The sequence below is a fragment of the Schistocerca serialis genome, chromosome 4 (genome assembly GCF_023864345.2).
Source record: "Schistocerca serialis cubense isolate TAMUIC-IGC-003099 chromosome 4, iqSchSeri2.2, whole genome shotgun sequence".
In the NCBI taxonomy this organism is placed as follows: domain Eukaryota; kingdom Metazoa; phylum Arthropoda; class Insecta; order Orthoptera; family Acrididae; genus Schistocerca; species Schistocerca serialis.
Window position 1 is genome coordinate 901,816,911 of NC_064641.1, and position 19,444 is coordinate 901,836,354.

At 41.3% G+C, this 19,444-nt stretch overlaps 1 protein-coding gene across 1 annotated transcript in view; it reads left to right on the forward strand.

Moving 5' to 3' along the window:
* The window catches only part of LOC126474834 (arylsulfatase B-like), a 91,133-nt gene extending 75,738 nt beyond the window's left edge, over positions 1 to 15,395 (forward strand). Inside the window, exons 7-8 of the mRNA XM_050102311.1 lie at positions 9,474 to 9,668; positions 14,932 to 15,395. Of these exons, the coding sequence (XP_049958268.1) occupies positions 9,474 to 9,668; positions 14,932 to 15,395 (659 nt within the window). The remainder of the gene's footprint in view (positions 1 to 9,473; positions 9,669 to 14,931) is intronic.
* Positions 15,396 to 19,444: the final 4,049 nt, after the last annotated feature.

Sequence of the window (19,444 nt, forward strand, 5' to 3'; positions counted from 1 at the left end):
AGGGGAGTTATGGACAACATTAGCGCACTGGAAGAAAAATGGTTGAAATTGCTCTGAGCACTATGGGACTTAACTGCTGAGGTCATCAGTCCCCTAGAACTTAGAACTACTTAAACCTAACTAACCTAAGGACATCACAAACGTCCATGCCCGAGGCAGGATTCGAACCTGCGACCGCAGCGGTCACGGTTCCAGACTGTAGCGCCTAGAACCGCTCGGCCACTCCGGCCGGCGCACTGGAAGAGACACAGTACGTATTGTGTTAGGATTTACCAGATCTACTTCTTTTGGTTATAGCGTGTACCGGAGAGTGTGAGAAATTAATAGCTGCTAACGAAAGTCTGACAAAATTTCGAGATGGTGTTGGCAATGGTACGTGTGAGGCATATCATGTGACAATGGCTAGAGCACAAAGCCACTTTGCATATTTTGTAACTTCGACCAAAAATGCTAGTATCGATGAGTGTATACAGTATACAATGTACGACTACAATAATATGAAAAAGATTCCGAAATACAAAGCTTTGGTTCACTATTTTTTACTTCACACTTTACCGTAAAGGAGAGGTAATTTTTGATGTGCCTACTTCAGGTAAGAGAGTTGCTTCAAAGTGTGCATCATTTTAATTAATTTGGCACAAAAATTTTAGTTTTTGACAAGTCATGGTGCCTCAGGAGAACTCACGTTTCGGCAGAAGCCACAATACGGAAGAATAAAAACAATGGAAAAAAACCTTTTCCAAGAAGTGTTTGATTTATTTGTCTAGTGGGTATTGCATATTGCCTGAAGAAGATTTATTTATTTATGTATTTATTTTCAGTTTGAAGATTGCACAAAAATCAACCAACATAGATACAATGGGCACTGTTTACCGCTGCACTTGTCGCAAGTCACTGTTTATGTGCAATGTATTATAGAAGTAATGCATCCTTCAAGAATTCGATGAACGTCATGTACAGGAAATAGGTTGAGTAAAAACTAATTTCAGAACTTGTTGGTGCATTAACTTTCATGCCAAAGCGCTGCTATAAATCCACGCTTGGCTGTTACCCATATTGAAATGTATCACACAGTACCAGTACTGCACCACATAAATGGCCGCCAAACTATCGGTTTCTGATACAGGCTTTGATGTCAGTCACTACGACACAAAGCTCCACGTCAGTGGAGGACACAACTGAACGTTGATTCCTGGCGAGCCGCTGACACCCCTCTCTTAAAATATTTCAACAGTCATTCCAGCAGCGAACAAAACAGTTATATGTTAAGTAAAATTAAGATAGTTTAGATAAAAGTTTTCTGTATACATAAGCCCCTGGTGATGAGCAAAACATGTCTGAAATGCGTTGCAATATGTTAAACTAAACATAACATAAATAATTAAATTGATTATCTCTGCCTTAGTATGTACTACACTATTGAGGGAATGAACGCATTATTGATTCCGCAGTAACTGAGTGTAACTAAACCGGTAGCCATGGGCTCAAATCCCACTGTAACAGTGTATTTAAAGTCAGACGTTTTCTGCTACTCTATTGTACGAGATAAAGAGAGCAAAGAATCTAAGTAACAGATTACTATGAAACCCTCAAGTTTGTACTGGAGTACTGGGTAAGCCAGAGAGGAGTTTCCCAGAATCATCAGATCACTGACTATTACATATTACTTTATAGGTGCTTCTCTGTCTCTTATTTTCACAATTTTTCGAATAAAGGACCTGTAATAATTGGAATAATTCGATGATCACCATACAGAATATTCGTATTTCTCCTAAGTATGTCTCTTCAGAGTAAGGACAGAATTCCCAGAACGTGATTTTACTCAGTTAACAGACGGATTACGTGCTAGGTTTGAGTCTGCGTCACAAATCTTTACATCATGGCACATCGTTTTGAGCGTGTGCAAACTCTGCTTCTTTAAATTATATTAAATGTTTCTCGCAGTTAGTTTACGAGGAAATAAGGGTGTTGACGTGATTCGAGGCAGTGCACGAAGTTTTGAAGTTCAGATTTTTTAACTGGTATTGGTGAAAACTTTACGCTCGGTTACCGATGACGAACGTTACTGTAATCGAAACTCGGTCAGAAAGCTTTGCGTAGTTTCAGTGCCTGTAGGTGCTTGGTTTCAATACAGATACAGAATAAAATAGTCCGCCATGTCGTTTAAAGTTCTAAAATATGCATAAATAATTGCTCAGTCATTACTACAGAGAAATTTCTCGTGATACTATGTCAATTTTGAGGTTTACTTAGAGCACTTGCCGCTGTTAATCTCGTTTCTTTTAAGTACTTAGTTCAAAATCCAGTTTATGGCTATCCACTCGTATCAGGAACGACATTTCACAGGTGTGGGAAAACCTTTTAAACAGTAAAAATACTTCGAAATCTCATAGAATTTTAGAAGTCCAGATACTGACTCGAAATCTCTTGTCCATGTATTTAATTTTGCCTAAAGGTTGCTGGAAGCACTTACGTGACGGAGTTGGTTAACTCAAAAATATAATGAGTGTTGTAGTGATTTTGAAATGTGACTTACAGTAATAAGATTAAGTCTACGAACGTTATGGGCTGTCTCATCCCTAATGAAGCATTTGCTATTATTTGCAATATTGTGATGTTGATTTACATCTCGACTGATTACCTTAAAGAGCAGTGTTCTAGTCGAACGACTGTACTGCAAAGAGATTAGAGGACTCGCAAAACAGTTACGTTATGGGCGCTGAATGCAAGTCAAGTGAAAAGTAATTCAGGTCGTTTGGTTACTTTTGGGTATGATAGTACCTCTTGGTTATTTTTGTTTCTTGTGCACGGTGCCATGGCACGAAGCATGTTTAACTGCCTAATGTTTAGGCTTCCAACAATGATTCCATCGTCAGTGTCGAATATCTCAACAACCAGAATTATTTACAGGTGTCCATGCAATGATCGGTTCGTGTCGTCATCGGATCCGTGCGTATATCGCAGAGTCACACCGACATATGTTATGTAGCTTATAGTGGGGAAGATTTGGCGGCGTTTGCTTGATATAGCACTAAGGTCCACCACCCTAGTTTAGTTTTTCTTTTCTGTTAGAGCTGTTCTAGTGCTTTTCAATTGCTGTGACCTCTCTGCACATCCTGACGTAATAATGATTAGATCTCGCCTGAACAATAGCAACGGAGAAATAAATTTGGCGGTTCCCTTGTGCCAATGCCACTGCCTATTTTCACTGTTTTCCAGACGACAATTTCTCATGTGTTCCTTGAGAAGGGTGTCGTTTTTGTCGTTCGTACGTGCATACGACAGCATGTTGTCTGCACAAAAGGGATAAATCGTGTGTAGCAGTTAACGATCGGACACCGGGAAACCGTTCAAAGGTGGTTCAAATGGCTCTGAGCACTACGAATAATTTTAATAGGGAAGGAGGAAAATTAAAATTAGACAAGCTGCGTGCCTTAGAACTAAATCCAGTATACAGTGCCATCTCTTCCGCATTACAAGCTCCGTAAAACATGTCGAGGCGACTCCACAAGTTTAGGAGACACGAAGCAACTCTTGCGTTGATACATTTAGACGCTTCGGCTTCCTGGTTTTGTTTGAAATTGTAACTGCTTTCTAAGATGTTATGGTCTTTGATGACGTCTCCAGCACTGGAAAATGAAACGTTAGGCAGAGAAATTTGCCTTTCACCACAGCCCAGTTCCCAAAATATGAAAATCGTGAAGGACGCAAATACAGGTCGTGAAATTCTGCGTTCTGTACATCTTATTTTTATTATTTTCGTCGGTTTCAGAAGAATCGCAGTTGGATGTAGCAAGAGTTTCTACCCAGGCGGTTACTATTTTATTAATGAGTTCCATTACAGTCATTTTAAAATGGTAAAATGATGTGGGAGGAAGTGCTCTCTAGAAATTTCCATAGTAAACCTCTTCCTGGTGCACAGTGCCTCCCTTGTCTGCATCTCGGTAACACTCTCTGGCCAACTAAACGATCCTGTGACGAAATGCGCCACTCTTCGTTGGATCTTCTCTATCTCTTCTATCAGTGCTGCTGAGTAAGGATCCCAAACGGATGAACAATATTCAAGAATCGGTCGAATAAACGACTTGTGGGCCGCTCCCTTTGTGGATGAGTTACGTTTCCTTAAGGGGGTAGGACGTCAAACGGGTCGACTTGGAGCAGGAGGGGCACCACAGGACATTTTAATTTCCACTGTCTATACTTTCGCAAATAAATTCATAAAACTTCGTCAGCATGACCCGTTAGGATTCAGAATTCACACTCGTAGCAGTGGAAGTTCAAAAACATAACAAAATAAATTGTTTTTGCATGTGAAATTTCATCATTTTTTTCAGTTACTATTGGTTGCATTTGTTGATATAGGTACACTTTTCTCCATAACTAAGAGAGATCCTTCGATGAATTTTGGACAGCATACTAACATTTCTTATAGGTGTATGAAACTCTAGAATTTACTTAGTTTATGAAAAAATGAATGAGATGTTATATTTTAAACTACATGTTTACAAAAAAGTCAAGTTTTATAGTTAATTATCTAAGTTTTTACCACAGTTTTTAATGGGTTTAAAAATTATAGGGTTTTGCATTAAGGGGTTTGTGTGTAATAAGCATGCCAAGTTTGAAACTAATAGGATATTTATTTTGGGTGTTACATGTGCCTAAGTACATACAGTAAGTATTTGGCATTCTTTTGGGATTGTCCAGTACCATTAGAAGGTGCTTTTTCCTTTTCTAAATATGTTTTCTTCCTTTTCACATTCCTGTGATGCACTCTTCTTCATTTATTCACCTCCAAAAGTGATTCGTCTGCTTTCACTACACGCTCTCTGTCTATCGGATACAAAGCTTTCATGTAGTTCACTCTAAAATATATTTCCTGCTTTGCACGCCATCATTAAAACACCAAAATGCATCATAAACACCAATAGAAAGTGTACTTCTTCCAACAAAAATGTTTTTGTCAATCTTTCCCATTCACATGGGTTCTGACCTTCATTTGGGTTTTGGGTACAGCCATGAAGACATTTCTTCAATAAGTTTTCATACGCAATGTCCCTTAATACAGGTTTGATGGCTTCCATTACAGCAGTTGGTAGAGAATACCTGCGATGATATTCTTCACCACCAGCAATTGACATTTTGATAGCCACATCATGATTCACTTCCATTTGGGCACAAGTTGGGGTTAGGGTTATTGTCTGAGGACATTTTGTGGAAGTATAAGGACCAAACTGCTTGCTTCATATTTTTCAAATCCCCTTATTGCCAAACCATAATATGCCTGTTGCCTGCCAATTTCTCCATACGTCAGTCACCCTCACCCTTTTATTCCCTTCCCATCACACAATTGATCTCCTGACAAACCTTGTCTCAGCCTTCTAGGTCTGGCGCCAAGTCTTTTCTGTACATGTCCAACACATTCTGACTTTTGCACAATAGTCTCAGCTCCACATGGAGCACGTTTTTGAACTTCAAGAAAAGCTATTTATCACCATCACCAGCATCTTTGTACACTTAAGACCAAATAATGTAGCTTATAATCTCTCAAATATAAATGTTTTATCCATCAACCTTCTCAGGAAAATGTGTGCTACAAAACAGGCACGTTGTTGTTCTTCAGTCCAGAGACAGGTTTGATGCAGCTCACCATGCTACTCTATCCTGTGCAAGCTTCTTCATCTCCGAGTAACTACTGCATCCAGATGAATCTGCTTAGTGTACTCATCTCTTGGTCTCCCTGTACGATTTTTACCCTGCACGCTACCCTCCAGTACTAAAGTGGTGATCCTTTGATGCCCCAAAATTTGTCGTACCAATCGATCCCTTCTTTTAGTCAGGTTGTGCCACAAATTACTCTTCCCCCCAATTCTATTCAGTACCTCCTCATTAGTTACGCTATCTACCCATCTAATCTTCAGCATACTTCTGTAGCACCACATTTCGAAAGCTTCTACTCTCTTCTTGTCTAAACTATTTTTCATCCATGTTTCACTTCTATATATGGCTACACTCCACATACATGCTTTCAGAAAAGGATTCCTGACAGTTGAATCTGTACACGATGTTAACAAATTTTTCTTCTTCAGAAACGCTTTCCTTGCCATTGCCAGTCTACATTTTATATCCTCACTACTTCGACCATCATCAATTATTTTGCTCTCCAAATAGTAAAACTCATCTACTACTTTAAGTATCTGATTTCCTAATCTAAATCCCTCAGCATCACCTGATTTAATTCGACTACATTCCATTACATTCGTTTAGCTCTTGTTGATGTTCATCTTATATCCTCCTTTCAAGTAACTGTCCATTCCTTTCAGCTGTTCTTCCAGGTCCTTTTCTGACAGAATTATAATGTCGTCGGTAAACCTCAAGGCTTTTTATTTCTTCTCCATGGATTTTAGTTCCTACTACAAATTTTTCTTTTGTTTCCTTTACTGGTCGCTCAATATACGGATTGAACAACATATAGGAATGGCTGTAACCCTTACTCCCTTCTCAATCACTGCGTCCCTTTCACGCCCCCGTCTCTTATAACTTCGGAATTTGAAAGAGCGTATTCCATTCAACATTGTCGAAAGTTTCTCTAAGTCTACAAATGCTAGAAACATAGGTTTGCCTTTTCTTAATCTATCTTTCTACATAAGTCGTAGAGTCAGTATTGCCTCGTGTGTTCCAACATTTCTACGGATCCAGACTGCTCTTCCCCGAGATCGTCTTCTACCAGTTTTCCGTTCGTCGATAAAGAATATGTGTTAGTATTTTGCAACTGTGACTCATTAAACCGATAGTTCGGTAATTTTCACACCTGTTTCAACAACTGCTTTCTTTGGAATTGGTATTATGTTCTTCTTGAAGTCTGAGGGTATTTCGCCTGTCTCGTACATCTTGCTCTCGAGATGGAAGAGTTTTGTCATGGCTGGCTCTCCCAAGGCTATCAGATTTTCTAATGGAATGTCTACTCTCGGGAACTTTTTTTGAATTAGGTCTTTCAGTGCTCTATCAGATTCTTCATGCAGTATCGTATCTCCCATCTCATCTTCATCTACATCGTCTTCCCGTTCCGTAATACTGTCTTCAGATACGTCGCACTTGTGTAGCCCCTCTATACACTCTTTCTATACACTCCTTCCCTTCTTTGTTTAGGACTGGTTTTCCATCTGAGCTCTTGATATTCATACACATCGTTCTCTTTACTCCAAGGGTTTCTTTAATTTTCCTCTAGGTGGTATCTATCGTACCCCTAGTGATATGTGCCGCTACAGCCTTACATTTGTCCTCCAGCCCTCTCTGCTTAGTCAGTTTGCACTTCCTGTCGATTTCATTTTTGAGACTTTTTTCTCCTTTTCGCTTGCTTAATTAAATGTATGTTTATATTTTCTCCTTTCATCAATTAAAGTCAGTATCTCCTCTTTTACCCAAGGATTCCTACTAGTCCTCGCCTTTTTACTTACCCGATCCTCTCCTGGCATCACTATTCCATCTCTCAAAGCTACGCATTCTTCTTCTACTGTATTTCTTTCCCCTGTTCTTGTTAATCGTTCCCTAATGTCCTCTCTGAAACTCTATACAAACTCTGGTTATTTCAGTTCATCCATGTCCCATCTCGTTAAATTTCTACCTTTTTTTAGTTTCTTCAGTTTTAATTTACAGTTCGTAAACAATAAATTATGGTCAGAGTCCACATCTGCCCCTGGAAAGTCTTACAATTTGATACTTGGTTCCTAAATCTCTGTTTTACCATTAAGTAATGTATCTGAAATCTTCCAATGTGTCCAGGCCTCTTTCATGTGTACAACCTTCATTCGTGATTCTTAAATCAAGTGTTAGCTGTGATTAAGTTGCTCTGCGCAGAATTCTACCAGGCGGCTTCCTCTTTTATTCCTTACCCTCAGTCCTTATTCACCTACTACTCATCCTTCTCTTCGTTTCCCTACTATCGAATTCCGGTCCCCCATGACCGTCTGCCTTAACTATCTGAATAATTTCTTTTATATCATCGTACGTTTCTTCAATCTCTTCATCGTCTGCGGACCTAGTAGGCCTATAAACTTGTACTGTTATGGTAGAAGTGGCCTTGGTGTCCATCTCGGCTACAGTAGAGCGTTCAATATGCTGTTCGTAGTAACTTACCCGCATTCCTATTGTTTATTCATTATCAAACCTACTCCTGCATAGTCATAGTTTTGAAAAATCGTTTTTTTTTTAATTTTTAACGTCCTACTCCTCACCCCTTTAAGATTCTTCCAATGAAGCTGCTTTTCCAACTATTTGTTTTACGTGATCATTCCACTTAAGGTCGCTCTGGAATGCTACTCCTAGATATTTTACGGTTGATAGTGTTTCCAGCATTTTACCGTCAATAGTGTAATTGTCCAATAGTGGATTTCTTTTCCTATGTGTGTACAGCGTGTTACATTTTTTTACATTCAGGGTCAACTGCCAGAGCCTGCACCATTCATTAATACTCTGTAGATTGCTTTTCAAATTTATACTGCATTCTAACGAAAGTGCTTTCTTATAGGCAACCATACCATCTGCGAACAGTCTTAAGGAATTTCCGACGCTTTCTGCTAGATCACCTCTATTGTATTAACGGCGCTGTTCGTTACATTACTCTCATACATCATACTACGTTCTTAATGTTATTGTTTTAACAATATCATTAGAAAGGGGATATACTAGTGAGACAATAGCTTCTGGCAAGGTCGGCTTATCATTTCAACATGTTTATTATTAATTACCATGATTTTACTGCCGGCCGGGGTGCTCAGAGCCATTTGAACCGTGATTTTACTTTGCCCTAACTGTCGTGTACTGATACGTTTTTTAAATTAATTTTTCATTTCACTGTTTCAATCTCGACTAGACTGCCGCATTCTCACCCATTGGTGTCCGTTGTGCCTGACCATACGTCTTGCTGGAGCACGTTATCAATCTCCCCTGAAAGCGAAGGTACGTCAGTAGATGTGACTTCGGGCTAAAATAAAATGATGGCATAGTGGCGAAACGCCACAGCGTTGCTGAAGCAGAAGAATCGTAAGTCATAGGTCGTGACATCTGTAACACTGTATTTTGTAGCTGTGGCGTTTTAAAAGGCAAATTCAGCTCAGGAAGATGGAAAAACTGAAGCTGGAATGTATGGTGTTGATCTGTTGTATGTCAGAAACAGCACCTACAGACGGACAATCTTTGGGGAATGCATTGTAACCTTTATAATGTGGGGGAATGCATCTTCATTTTAATTTATTATCAGAATACATATGCCCTGACGATATACTATAAATTGTTACAAATGGTTCAAATGGCTCTGAGCACTATGGGACTTAACAGCTATGGTCATCAGTCCCCTAGAACTTAGAACTACTTAAACCTAACTAACCTAAGGGCAGCACACAACACCCAGTCATCACGAGGCATAAATTGTTACACCGCGTGGGACGAGGAATACTGAAATTTCCTTGTATTCGCAGGAGGAAACGCATCTTCCCTCCCAGATGACCTGGACGGCGTCAACGTGTGGCCAGAGCTGGTGGCCGATGAACTACACCCACGCACCGAGCTGCTCGTCAACATCGACGAAAAGGCCGGCAACGCAGCCGTGCGGGTCGGCAATTGGAAGCTCATCAGAGGTAAAAGCGAGAGACAGACACGGTGGGGTGTTGTAGGCTGGCAGACCAAAGCGGCGTCTCTTTGCACAAATTCCTGAAAATAAAGTTTGCATTGCAACTTCTGTCTTAGCATACACAAGAAATGGTCCTTACTGAAGCAGCCGCTTAATTTTTATACCTTATAACTATTGTTACACTACACACAAGGTGTCCAAGAGCCGCGATATCATTTCAAAAATATCATAACTAGGAACTTAGCCGGCCAAATGGTGGTTTTCCCGTGACAAAATCACGCAAGTTTTATTCTGAGGGCTTCCATGGGTTTCATGTGGTGCTGAACACGAATTTCATGTCTGCTGCCTTGTGAGAGCTGGACGGAAAACGTAAAAAACAACAAAATATTCGCAGCTTCTTCATTTTCTTGCCTATATACCGGAGGCTATGGGTTTTTCGAAGGTAACTACTCTATGCAAAGTAGACAAAATTTCATTAAAATTTCGCTATTCAGTTTTGATTTTCTGACGAATAATGTTGACACTAGACTACGCAGAGAAGGATCTATTTTAGGGCCTTCTGCGTGAACATCAAGGGAGAAAAAAAAAACACTTCCACCCTCTAAAAACTAAGAATATACATGATATCTTCAAAAACACCTATACCACTTGGAAACACATTAAATTTCATACAAAAGACGTCAGTACACTTCAATTTTCTCATAACGGGTGAGTGAGCGAAGCGAAAATTGAGAAAAATGCATTCTGCGCCCTAAAATCAAAAAAACCCTTGCACATATTACTACCTCATCGGATCATGTGTGTAGAACGGATTCGAAGACATTTTTTCACCCATCGCGACTTACTGGTCCTTTTCGTTTCGCAGCATATAGCGAATGCAGTCTCAATACTGTACATGCGAGTTCTACAACCTCGAGTGTCAACATGTTCGCTACGAAGGCAGAGTTATAACTTACACGTTCCGCAGTAATACTGTGCCTTTCTCGGCCTCGCACTTCAGGGCAGTGTATTGGCGCGATGTTCTGGTGCGAAAGATATTGAACTGGAGAGGGCTCGATACGGAACAGAAATACAATAATAGAGATGTATTTCAGTGGCGGTCGCCATAGGCTGAGAACTGTTAGTCATTCGAGGACGATTGGCAGTCAAGGTCCACCGAGAGGGCGGTCCTTGACAGTTGGTGATAGTGAGGAGCGAGACGGCAGTCGTAGACCGTCAGAGAGAGGGTCCAGTGAGACAGCAGCTCTGAACTGTCACAGATGGTGTCCTGTGGGACACAAGTCTTGTACAGTCGTATAGAACGTCCAGCAAAATGAGGGGCAGGACGGTCAGTGGCGAGCTAGAGGACAGACTGGTGGCAGATTTCAGCGAGCACCATGCAGGAAGCACTCGCTGTTAGCCTGTTGATTAGAATATGGTGGTGGTTGCAGCTGGCACATAATACCATGGATGATGTGTCGGCGATCACGGCGCTGCATATCGTGACAAACACACCACCAGCCGATGCAATGATGGTGTCGTGAACATCCATCAAAAGAAACCTGGGGTATTTATGTTACATTCAGTCTGTTTGTCTATGATATTCGGATGAAGTGTTGCCAATTGCTTGTAGGTGCAGCAACCCACGGTCCATGTCTGTACGGTTGGTTGTAGCATAGACGACTCCCTGGAATGTATACCAATCCATCCTTAAGAAGAGATGGTTTAGTCAGACAACGCAGCATCTGAAGAGAGGAGGCACTGCCTTCATGCGGCGGGCCATGGTGGGAGGGCCTTCATGGCCAGGTCCAAACATGGATGGTGACCTGAGACACGATTGGACATATGGGGCATCTGCGGCCAATGGGAGACTGGGCCCAACCTTCAGCGGCTGCTGGAGATCCGACTGCGCCATTGGGTCGTCTGCGGCTGATGGGAGGAGAAGTTTACCAACGACAGCCACGGATGATGCCAAAGAAACACAGATACAATATGACAGAATAGTGAAGAATTAATACGCCACGTAATATATATAATTTCACATAATGGTCATGTGATTAGTGAAACTGAACATTTAAAATTTCTAGGTCTTCAGACAAATAGTAAACTGCAGTAGAATGCACACGTTCAGGATCTTGTTATATTCAGGATACAGTAATAGCTCAATACAGAAACGTTTAAAGAAGGAGGATGATTCTGACATATATGAAAGATCTGGAATCTACTGTGTAAGAGTTGTGATTCTCCATACTTAGACTAGACTAACAGAACACTTGAAATAAGGTGTAAAGAACATAAAAGAGCTTCAAAATACAGAAACATTCAACATTTGCGGAACCCCTCCGACGAGAAAACTACCACCCTACCTCAAAAGAAACATTCACTAAGAAGAAGCATTTCCTAGCCGTACAAGAAAACTTCTAAATCCAAAAACAGAAATAGTAAAGAAGACATTATAAAGTACCAAACATTAGCAACCAAACGTTTTTTTAACTAAGAAAACACGTACTAGATAAATAACGACCCATTTGGACACTACAAACATAGTACCACATAATGTATGCAATGTATCCACCCCAGAGCACCCACCACTGTATCATACTGAAATAATAATTTATACACACAAAAGATAGGACAAACAACCCCACACACACCCACACACCCTACCACACACACATACAAACATACACACACACGCACATACACACACACGCACATACACACACACACACACACACACACACACACACACACACACACACACACACACACACACTAATTGGTGTTTCAAAATTCGAATTACACCCATAAAGTTTGAGTAGATGTGGAAGGTGTCTTGAAGAACAAAATTAGGATACAAAGCCACGTCTAGAGATATTATGCGTCGAAGTTTCAGGCTCCGGCGACTGATGGTAGGCCTTACCTCCAGTAGCAGGCACGACTTCGTACGCTAATGCATGCAGGCAGAACATCTCGCATTGCGCCTGACAGCAATGTGGACCTCGGATGGCACTGAATGCGGCCACGCCTGTCACACCATCACTGTAGAGACCGCTAACAGCGGTAGCTGCAGAGGTCAGTCATACTCTGTCATGTGCTGGCACACTGCATCAAGGAAACGTTCACCTGGGCCTCTTTCATCAAGAGCAGACGGCCTGGAAATATCGCATCTGCTACCGAGTGGGCTAACTGGCTAATGAGACTGTGTATTAGTTACGTTCAGTTAAAGTTTGGACAGCAACGAGTATTTGATAGCTTTGAGATTTTACGGAACAGTCATCCTAACTTCACAGGATTAGACATTGACTACGGCTTCACACCAGCATGCTCACGCTAGCCAAAGTTATGAATGCATTTGATATTTACTTGTGTTCTTGAATCTATAAAATGTGCTAAAGTTACATGCAGTAGCCGGCCGGGGTGGCCGAGCAGTTCTAGACGCTTCAGTCTGGAACCGCGCGACCGCTACGGTCGCAGGTGCCAATCCTGCCTCGGGCATGGATGTGTTTGACATCCTTAGGTTAGCTAGGTTTAAGTAGTTCTAAGTTCTAGGGGACTGATGACCTCAGATGATCAGTCCCATAGTGCTCAGAGCCATTTTTACATGCAGTACCGAAGTGCTTTACCTCTCCTGCTCCTACTCGCTTCCTTCACTCTCCGCCTATATTACAGAAGCAGTTCTCTGGAGCAGACCCACGTGCCACCTATCCAGGCGTGATATAAAAGCCTTACAGCCTGTTCTCGATCAGATGGCGAGAGAGTCACGTTCATGTTGATCTGCTGTCCCATGAATGCGCAGGAATCTGGGCTAGAGATTCCGTTACTTCGCAGAAACGTAGTGAAAACACTTTCTGGCCGGCTACAAGCGAGGCGTGGGAATGACTTGTGTTCCCAGGCAGTCCTGGCGGGCAAATTCCCGCGTTTTCTGCAAAATCGTAAATGTGATTGGCTTGCTCAGGGCATAGCTCCGTGACGTGGCAAAATCGGCGCAGAAATTGACGCCAAGAATCTCCATTGGTGGATTAGTAGTGCTTCGGTAATAGAGTGGAATTTTACGCCGATTTTAGAGTTGCTGATTGGAACGTTTGACCACGGCCACTGTCGTGGGGGCGGGAATGTTCTGTGTTCGGCTTGTACGGGTGCTCTTGAGAGAGTCGGCTCTCGCCTTTCGGTCAGAGTAGGTTACAAGACCTCTCGCTGCCCTGGACAGCCTGCCTCCCATTGGCTGTCTAATATACTTTTATTTAATTGTAACTGTTCGACGAAGTTGCTGAAGTTTCAACTTAACTTTCAGAGTACAGTTGGCAATTGAGCGTTCTGCGTACAAGCGGCCTATGTTGTCTGTCTTGAGCAGTTTTGGCTAAAGTTGACTGTATCGGAGTTACTATGTGACTTCGCTTGTTAAAATCAATCACTGTACCGTCAGTGATTGTGTGGCGAGCCTTCTTCGTCTCCATCAGAGGGGCATTTGGATTGCTAAGAAGTCTTTAGTCTGGTACAACAAGACCAGGATAATTTGTTTCGGGTTATACTCGCAACATTCTCATCATCACGACGGGACGTCGAAGCAATCATCCATGGTCTCCGGTACGCCAGATTGTGTTCTTGCAATTAAGAAGACAGCTTGGTAATGTATGTCCGCAGCACCGGTAGATTAGGGATTTTCCTAGGTGATAATCAGAGCTCAGCAGAGCGCGCCTGTTCGTCTTTTTCTAACTTTGTTCTGTCTTGCATGGTCATTGTCTGAGTTATCACTACTGTAGCAGCAATTAATGTTGGTTGGCTGTGTGTTTCTCTTAAGATTTGAGTTGCAAGGAATTGGCTCCACATACCACTTCGTCATAAATGTCACAGTCTAGTTTAGGGACTTCACCTTCACAGCATTTGAGTATCCAATTTGAGCCAATTTGATGTATTGTAAATGTTTCATGTGTTTTGTTTATTATTTTCAGTTTAATCATAATAAATCATATTGTTATTCTGGACATAAATGTCATTCTGTCAATCGGTAGAGCAACCCTTTCATTTCTCACTACGTTAATGAAACTTGCCTTTATTTAACTTATTTATCAAATTAAATTATTGCAGGTGCCAAACTCTTTTATACTCCACTTGCAGGGTCGATTAGTCAGTTCTCGTTTCTTTCTAATCCATGTGCAACAGCAAAAGTCGGGGTTAGATTAGGTGGGGGGGGGGGGGGCTTAAAGCATAATTTATATATGAAGATTCTAGAAGAATTTAGTGTTAAATACAGTGCTAGCCCCGGCACCTCGCAGTTTTCATGAGAAGAACTGATGCCCACATTTAAATATCTACCTGTCTAACAGGAACGCAGAGGGCAGAGGTGTACGAAGGAGCGAGCGGCTCAGAAGACGCGGCGTACACGCCCCCTTATGATGCCGAGCAGGTGTTGTCCAGCCCGGCGGGCCAGGCCCTCTCCAGCGCGCTCGGCAGCCCCACTCCAGCCGAGGAGGTGCTGAGGCTGCGAGCGGAGGCAACCGTCTCCTGTCCAGACCGGCCCCTGGAGCCGCTGTGCTCCATCCAGAACAACACCGACTTCTGCGTCTTCAACATCCTGGAGGACCCCTGCGAATCCGGTGACGGTGTACCTCCTGAAGACGTCCTCGCCACGCTGCTGGACCGCCTGGAGGCTCTGTCGCAACCGCTGGAGCCCCAACAGGAGGGCGAGACGGAGCCCGACCTGGCTGACCCCAGGCGCTGGAACGGCACCTGGGTGCCCTGGACAGACTGCCTCGTCGACGAGACGGACGAGGTTTGCAACGTCGTCTGAAGGGCACTCGAAAAATTCACCAGTTACTGTACTTACGTTTAGACTGTATGGTGGTGCTCTTCCTATTTAAAATATTTATGCGATGTTTTGGGTAATCTCAGCAGCTTCAGTATCTATACAGGGCGTCCTAGGACAGGAACCATCATTCGAAGCGAACAGAAGTCTAGTAAACATGGGCACTTAAAAGCATACCTTAAGAGCTCTAAGCACTTATTCATGCTCAATATTGCGAAATTGATCTGTTCTATCATAAGATCTATGGTTTTCATATTTTGAGGGGGTGTAGTTTGGATCAGAACAAGAAAAAAGTTCCAGAAATAAACACAGTAAGAGCTATGAGGGCTTGTTCACCTTCACTATTGCGAAACACATATCTTCTACTAAACAGATGCCCGTAACTCTTGATGTATACACTTTAAAGCCTATATTTATTAAACAATTTGTCTTTGTTTGGTTGCTACCTCCTCCCAAAATATGGAAAGCAAGGAACTTACAGTAGAGGAGATTTGTTGCACATTATTGAAGATGAAGAAGCCCTCTTAGCTGTTAATGTATGGATGTTTACTAGACTGTTTTGCCTCGAATGATTGTTTCTATCATATCCTTGAATACTGACCATTCCTTCTGGGACACCCTGTATATCAGATTCAAAGTCGCTATGTTTCCGCTGAAGATGTTGTCCTATAATACTGCTTAAGAGACCTTTATTCGTCACCATTACGGGCACAGAACCTGTATCTTAAACTGTACCCTAAAAGGTCGCAGGTTGTCCTCGTATCACATCGGAAGTTGACCTACCGTCATTTCCGTGAAACAGCCTTTCCTCTTCTTCTTCTTCCTGTTCTTCTAGTGCCTTTCCGGTTCGGATTTTGGTTAACATCATATCTACACCACTTTTGGTTATTTCAAAATGTTTCTCGCTCGGGTGTGAAGGATATGTGCTGAAGTTCTCGAGCCAAGATCTTTTGTTTACCCGTCGTCTTTTACCAAGTATTTTTCCTTGAAGAATGTTCTGAAGTGGTTTATAAGTGTTTCCATTTCCCATTACATAGTTGAGATACGACAGTTTTTTGCATTTACCGTGGCCACGACTACATTTTCTCTTTCCATTTTGTCGAGAACGTCAATATTAAGAATTTTATTTGTCCGTGATACTCTCAGCATCCTAGTCTACAGCTCTCCTGTGCACCTCAAATGCCTCACGCGGTTTGTCCGTCGTCTCGGTGAAGGTCCAGTTGTCGGCTCATTACAAAAGGGTGAGAAAAATGTTGCAGGGTAGCAGTCTTAATTTTGTTTCGATTCAGAGATAATGGTTGTTGAACACATTTTGTAAAATATGGTTATCGCTTTCACGGTACAGTATTTTCTTACGGGTTATGTCATTGACTGTCAACGTTAGTTCCTCGATATGTGCGTTTGTTCACTTGTTCAGTTAGTTTACCATTAATATTTGGATAAAAATTTCTGAGAGCGTCTTTATTCCGTCTTTATAACTACAAGGAAATGCGTTTTTTTCTCAGCACACGCGTTTCACTGTATTGAGGTAAAGCATCATCAGTGGCCTGTAATTAGAGATATTTTCAATTTGACTTGTTTTTAAGATCGAAAAACAGTTCATTAACAATTTCTTGGTTTTCACTTAGGATAATTTCTGCTTGTTATCTCGCCTACATCAGGCAAAGCCTTCGGATAGAACGTCTTCCGTTTCTTCCTTCATTGAACACTGATACTTGCAGTCTGATTTTCCGTCTGCTTTGCAGAACTATGCATTTTTTACGTTATACATAGCACGCTTTTTCGTAGACCATTGTTTACTCTTTATCAGTATATTTCTAAGTATGTATTGCGCTTTGTAATGTTGTCAACATTGCCACTAGTTTGTCTTTGACGTATACAGTTTTGTAGTAAATTATATGTTTATTATTCTATTTCATTATGTTGCTGTATACTTAAATCGTGCGTAAGAATAATGATGGGATAGTAATGGAGTGGGTTTTTGTGGTGAACAGGCGTGGGAGGCGGAAACATAATGGACAAAAGTCGATAGTAGTGTGATGGACAGTGTTCTGGAGAAAAAGGCGAGGAGCAAGACGTGAAATGAGACTGGGGGGGGGGGGGGGGGGTGGGGGGGGTGAGGGGCGGGAGGGAGAATGGGTGGGAGAGGGTGAAGAATGGAAAAGGCTTTTCTCTGTGGTTTTTCAATCATTTTGCATCGGGTCTGGTTATCAGTACTTGTTTGGCTACTGAGAAACAGCTTATTTTATGTTTAATGCTTTGTGTATATGGAAATTTTCTTACAAAGAGAGGAGGTGTCTGTTATCACCGATTCTTATGATGGTCATGTTGTTTCTAATATTGCTTGGTTGTAACGATGGAACAAAGATATCCTCATGAATTTTAAAGCAGCTACAGTGAATATGGCCACACGAATGAAGAATTTTGTCAACAGTTAGGTATGTCACTCTGATAATAAAAAAATTTGCCTTACTCCTGTAGGTTTCTAGGCCATAACGCTAATTATTTTCATTGAGTTTGGATGAAAGATGTAGACTATTTAAGCAGCCAGAAAATATTGCAGTATCATCAGCGTAGCGAATATTGTTTAATCTCTATCCATTCACGATTCCTTCTCGTACTGTTTCAAAGGATTCTTTGAAGATATATTCTGAGTAAAGAGTAAATACCAATAGCGACAAAAATACAAGTCTGTCTTATCATTGACCTATCTATAAAGTGTCAGATTTCCCATCTTTTTCTGCACTACCTAATGGCATCCTATTAATCTATTTATAAAAAAAACAAAGAAATTGTAAAATACCACAGCAAAATATTCGATCATCACATTAATTGGGAAGAACTATCAAACCCAGCATGCAGGAAACGCCTCTTCTGTCAATTTAGGATCCAAAAGTTTAGAAGAACATGTGAACTTCAATTCCTGCCAAACAGTGACAACTGTGGCCGACAATACATAGCTATGAATGCTTATGTAAGTTATGCATGCAACACTCCCTGTGCTCAGTTATTCTGTTGTTTGAGAAGATACACAAGAGACATCTTCTAGTTCAAGTTCTCATTAATATGTACAACCAAAAATTGGGAGTATTCACCATATTTACTGTCTCCTGTCTGTGTGCTACATCAATCGTTGGTATAACCGTAATTGTTGAACACAACTGAATATAGCGTGTTTTCCCAAGACTATAGTCCATTTACAGAGAACCACTTAATAATTCATAATCGTTAAGTATCTCTTCTGTGGCCTTCTATGTATGCATTATAACAGTAGTATCGCATGCAAATGCACCATTCTGCTTGCTGAATCTCAAACAGAAGCTCATTCTCATATATAAGGAATAGAACTGGACCTAAAATTGAACCCTGTGAGACTCCCTCATCATTATAATTGTTCTGAATGATTCAAACCAATTGTTTACAAAGCTTTCAGATCCACAAGACTTGAATTTTTTTGGGTGTATAACAGGAGCTACACAATCAAAGACCACAAAAAATTCGAACTGCTGATATTTTATTATTTAAGGCTTGTAATATTTGGTGAGTGAATGTGTAAATGACATTCTCAGTTCAGCAATCCTTATGGAATCGAAAGTGTGATACGCTAACTAAATTGTATCTACTTAAATGTAAGAAGACCCTTTATGATATTTTACAAATGGATGTCACTAAGCAGACTGGCCAACAGCAGTTTTTAATCTTTGTTGGTCCATTATGGACTGTGGGACAACGGCTGGCATGTATTTGTTGATACAATAATTTACTAACAGCCATATGTATTGTAGAAATTTATGTTATGAACTTCTTATGTGCTACCAGTTTCAACATTACATTGATGCCATCTTCATCGATGTTTACAAACCGCCCCAATCTGTGTCCCCTGGCCACCAAGAGCTGTTGCATAGCGATTTGATTCACGGATCTAGTTATATGGCTCCTTCCGTGTATAGCGATTTTACGACTATGACGTTTGGGGCCTGAAGATGGCATCAATGTAATGCAAAAACTGGTAGCACATAAGTTCATTAAATAAA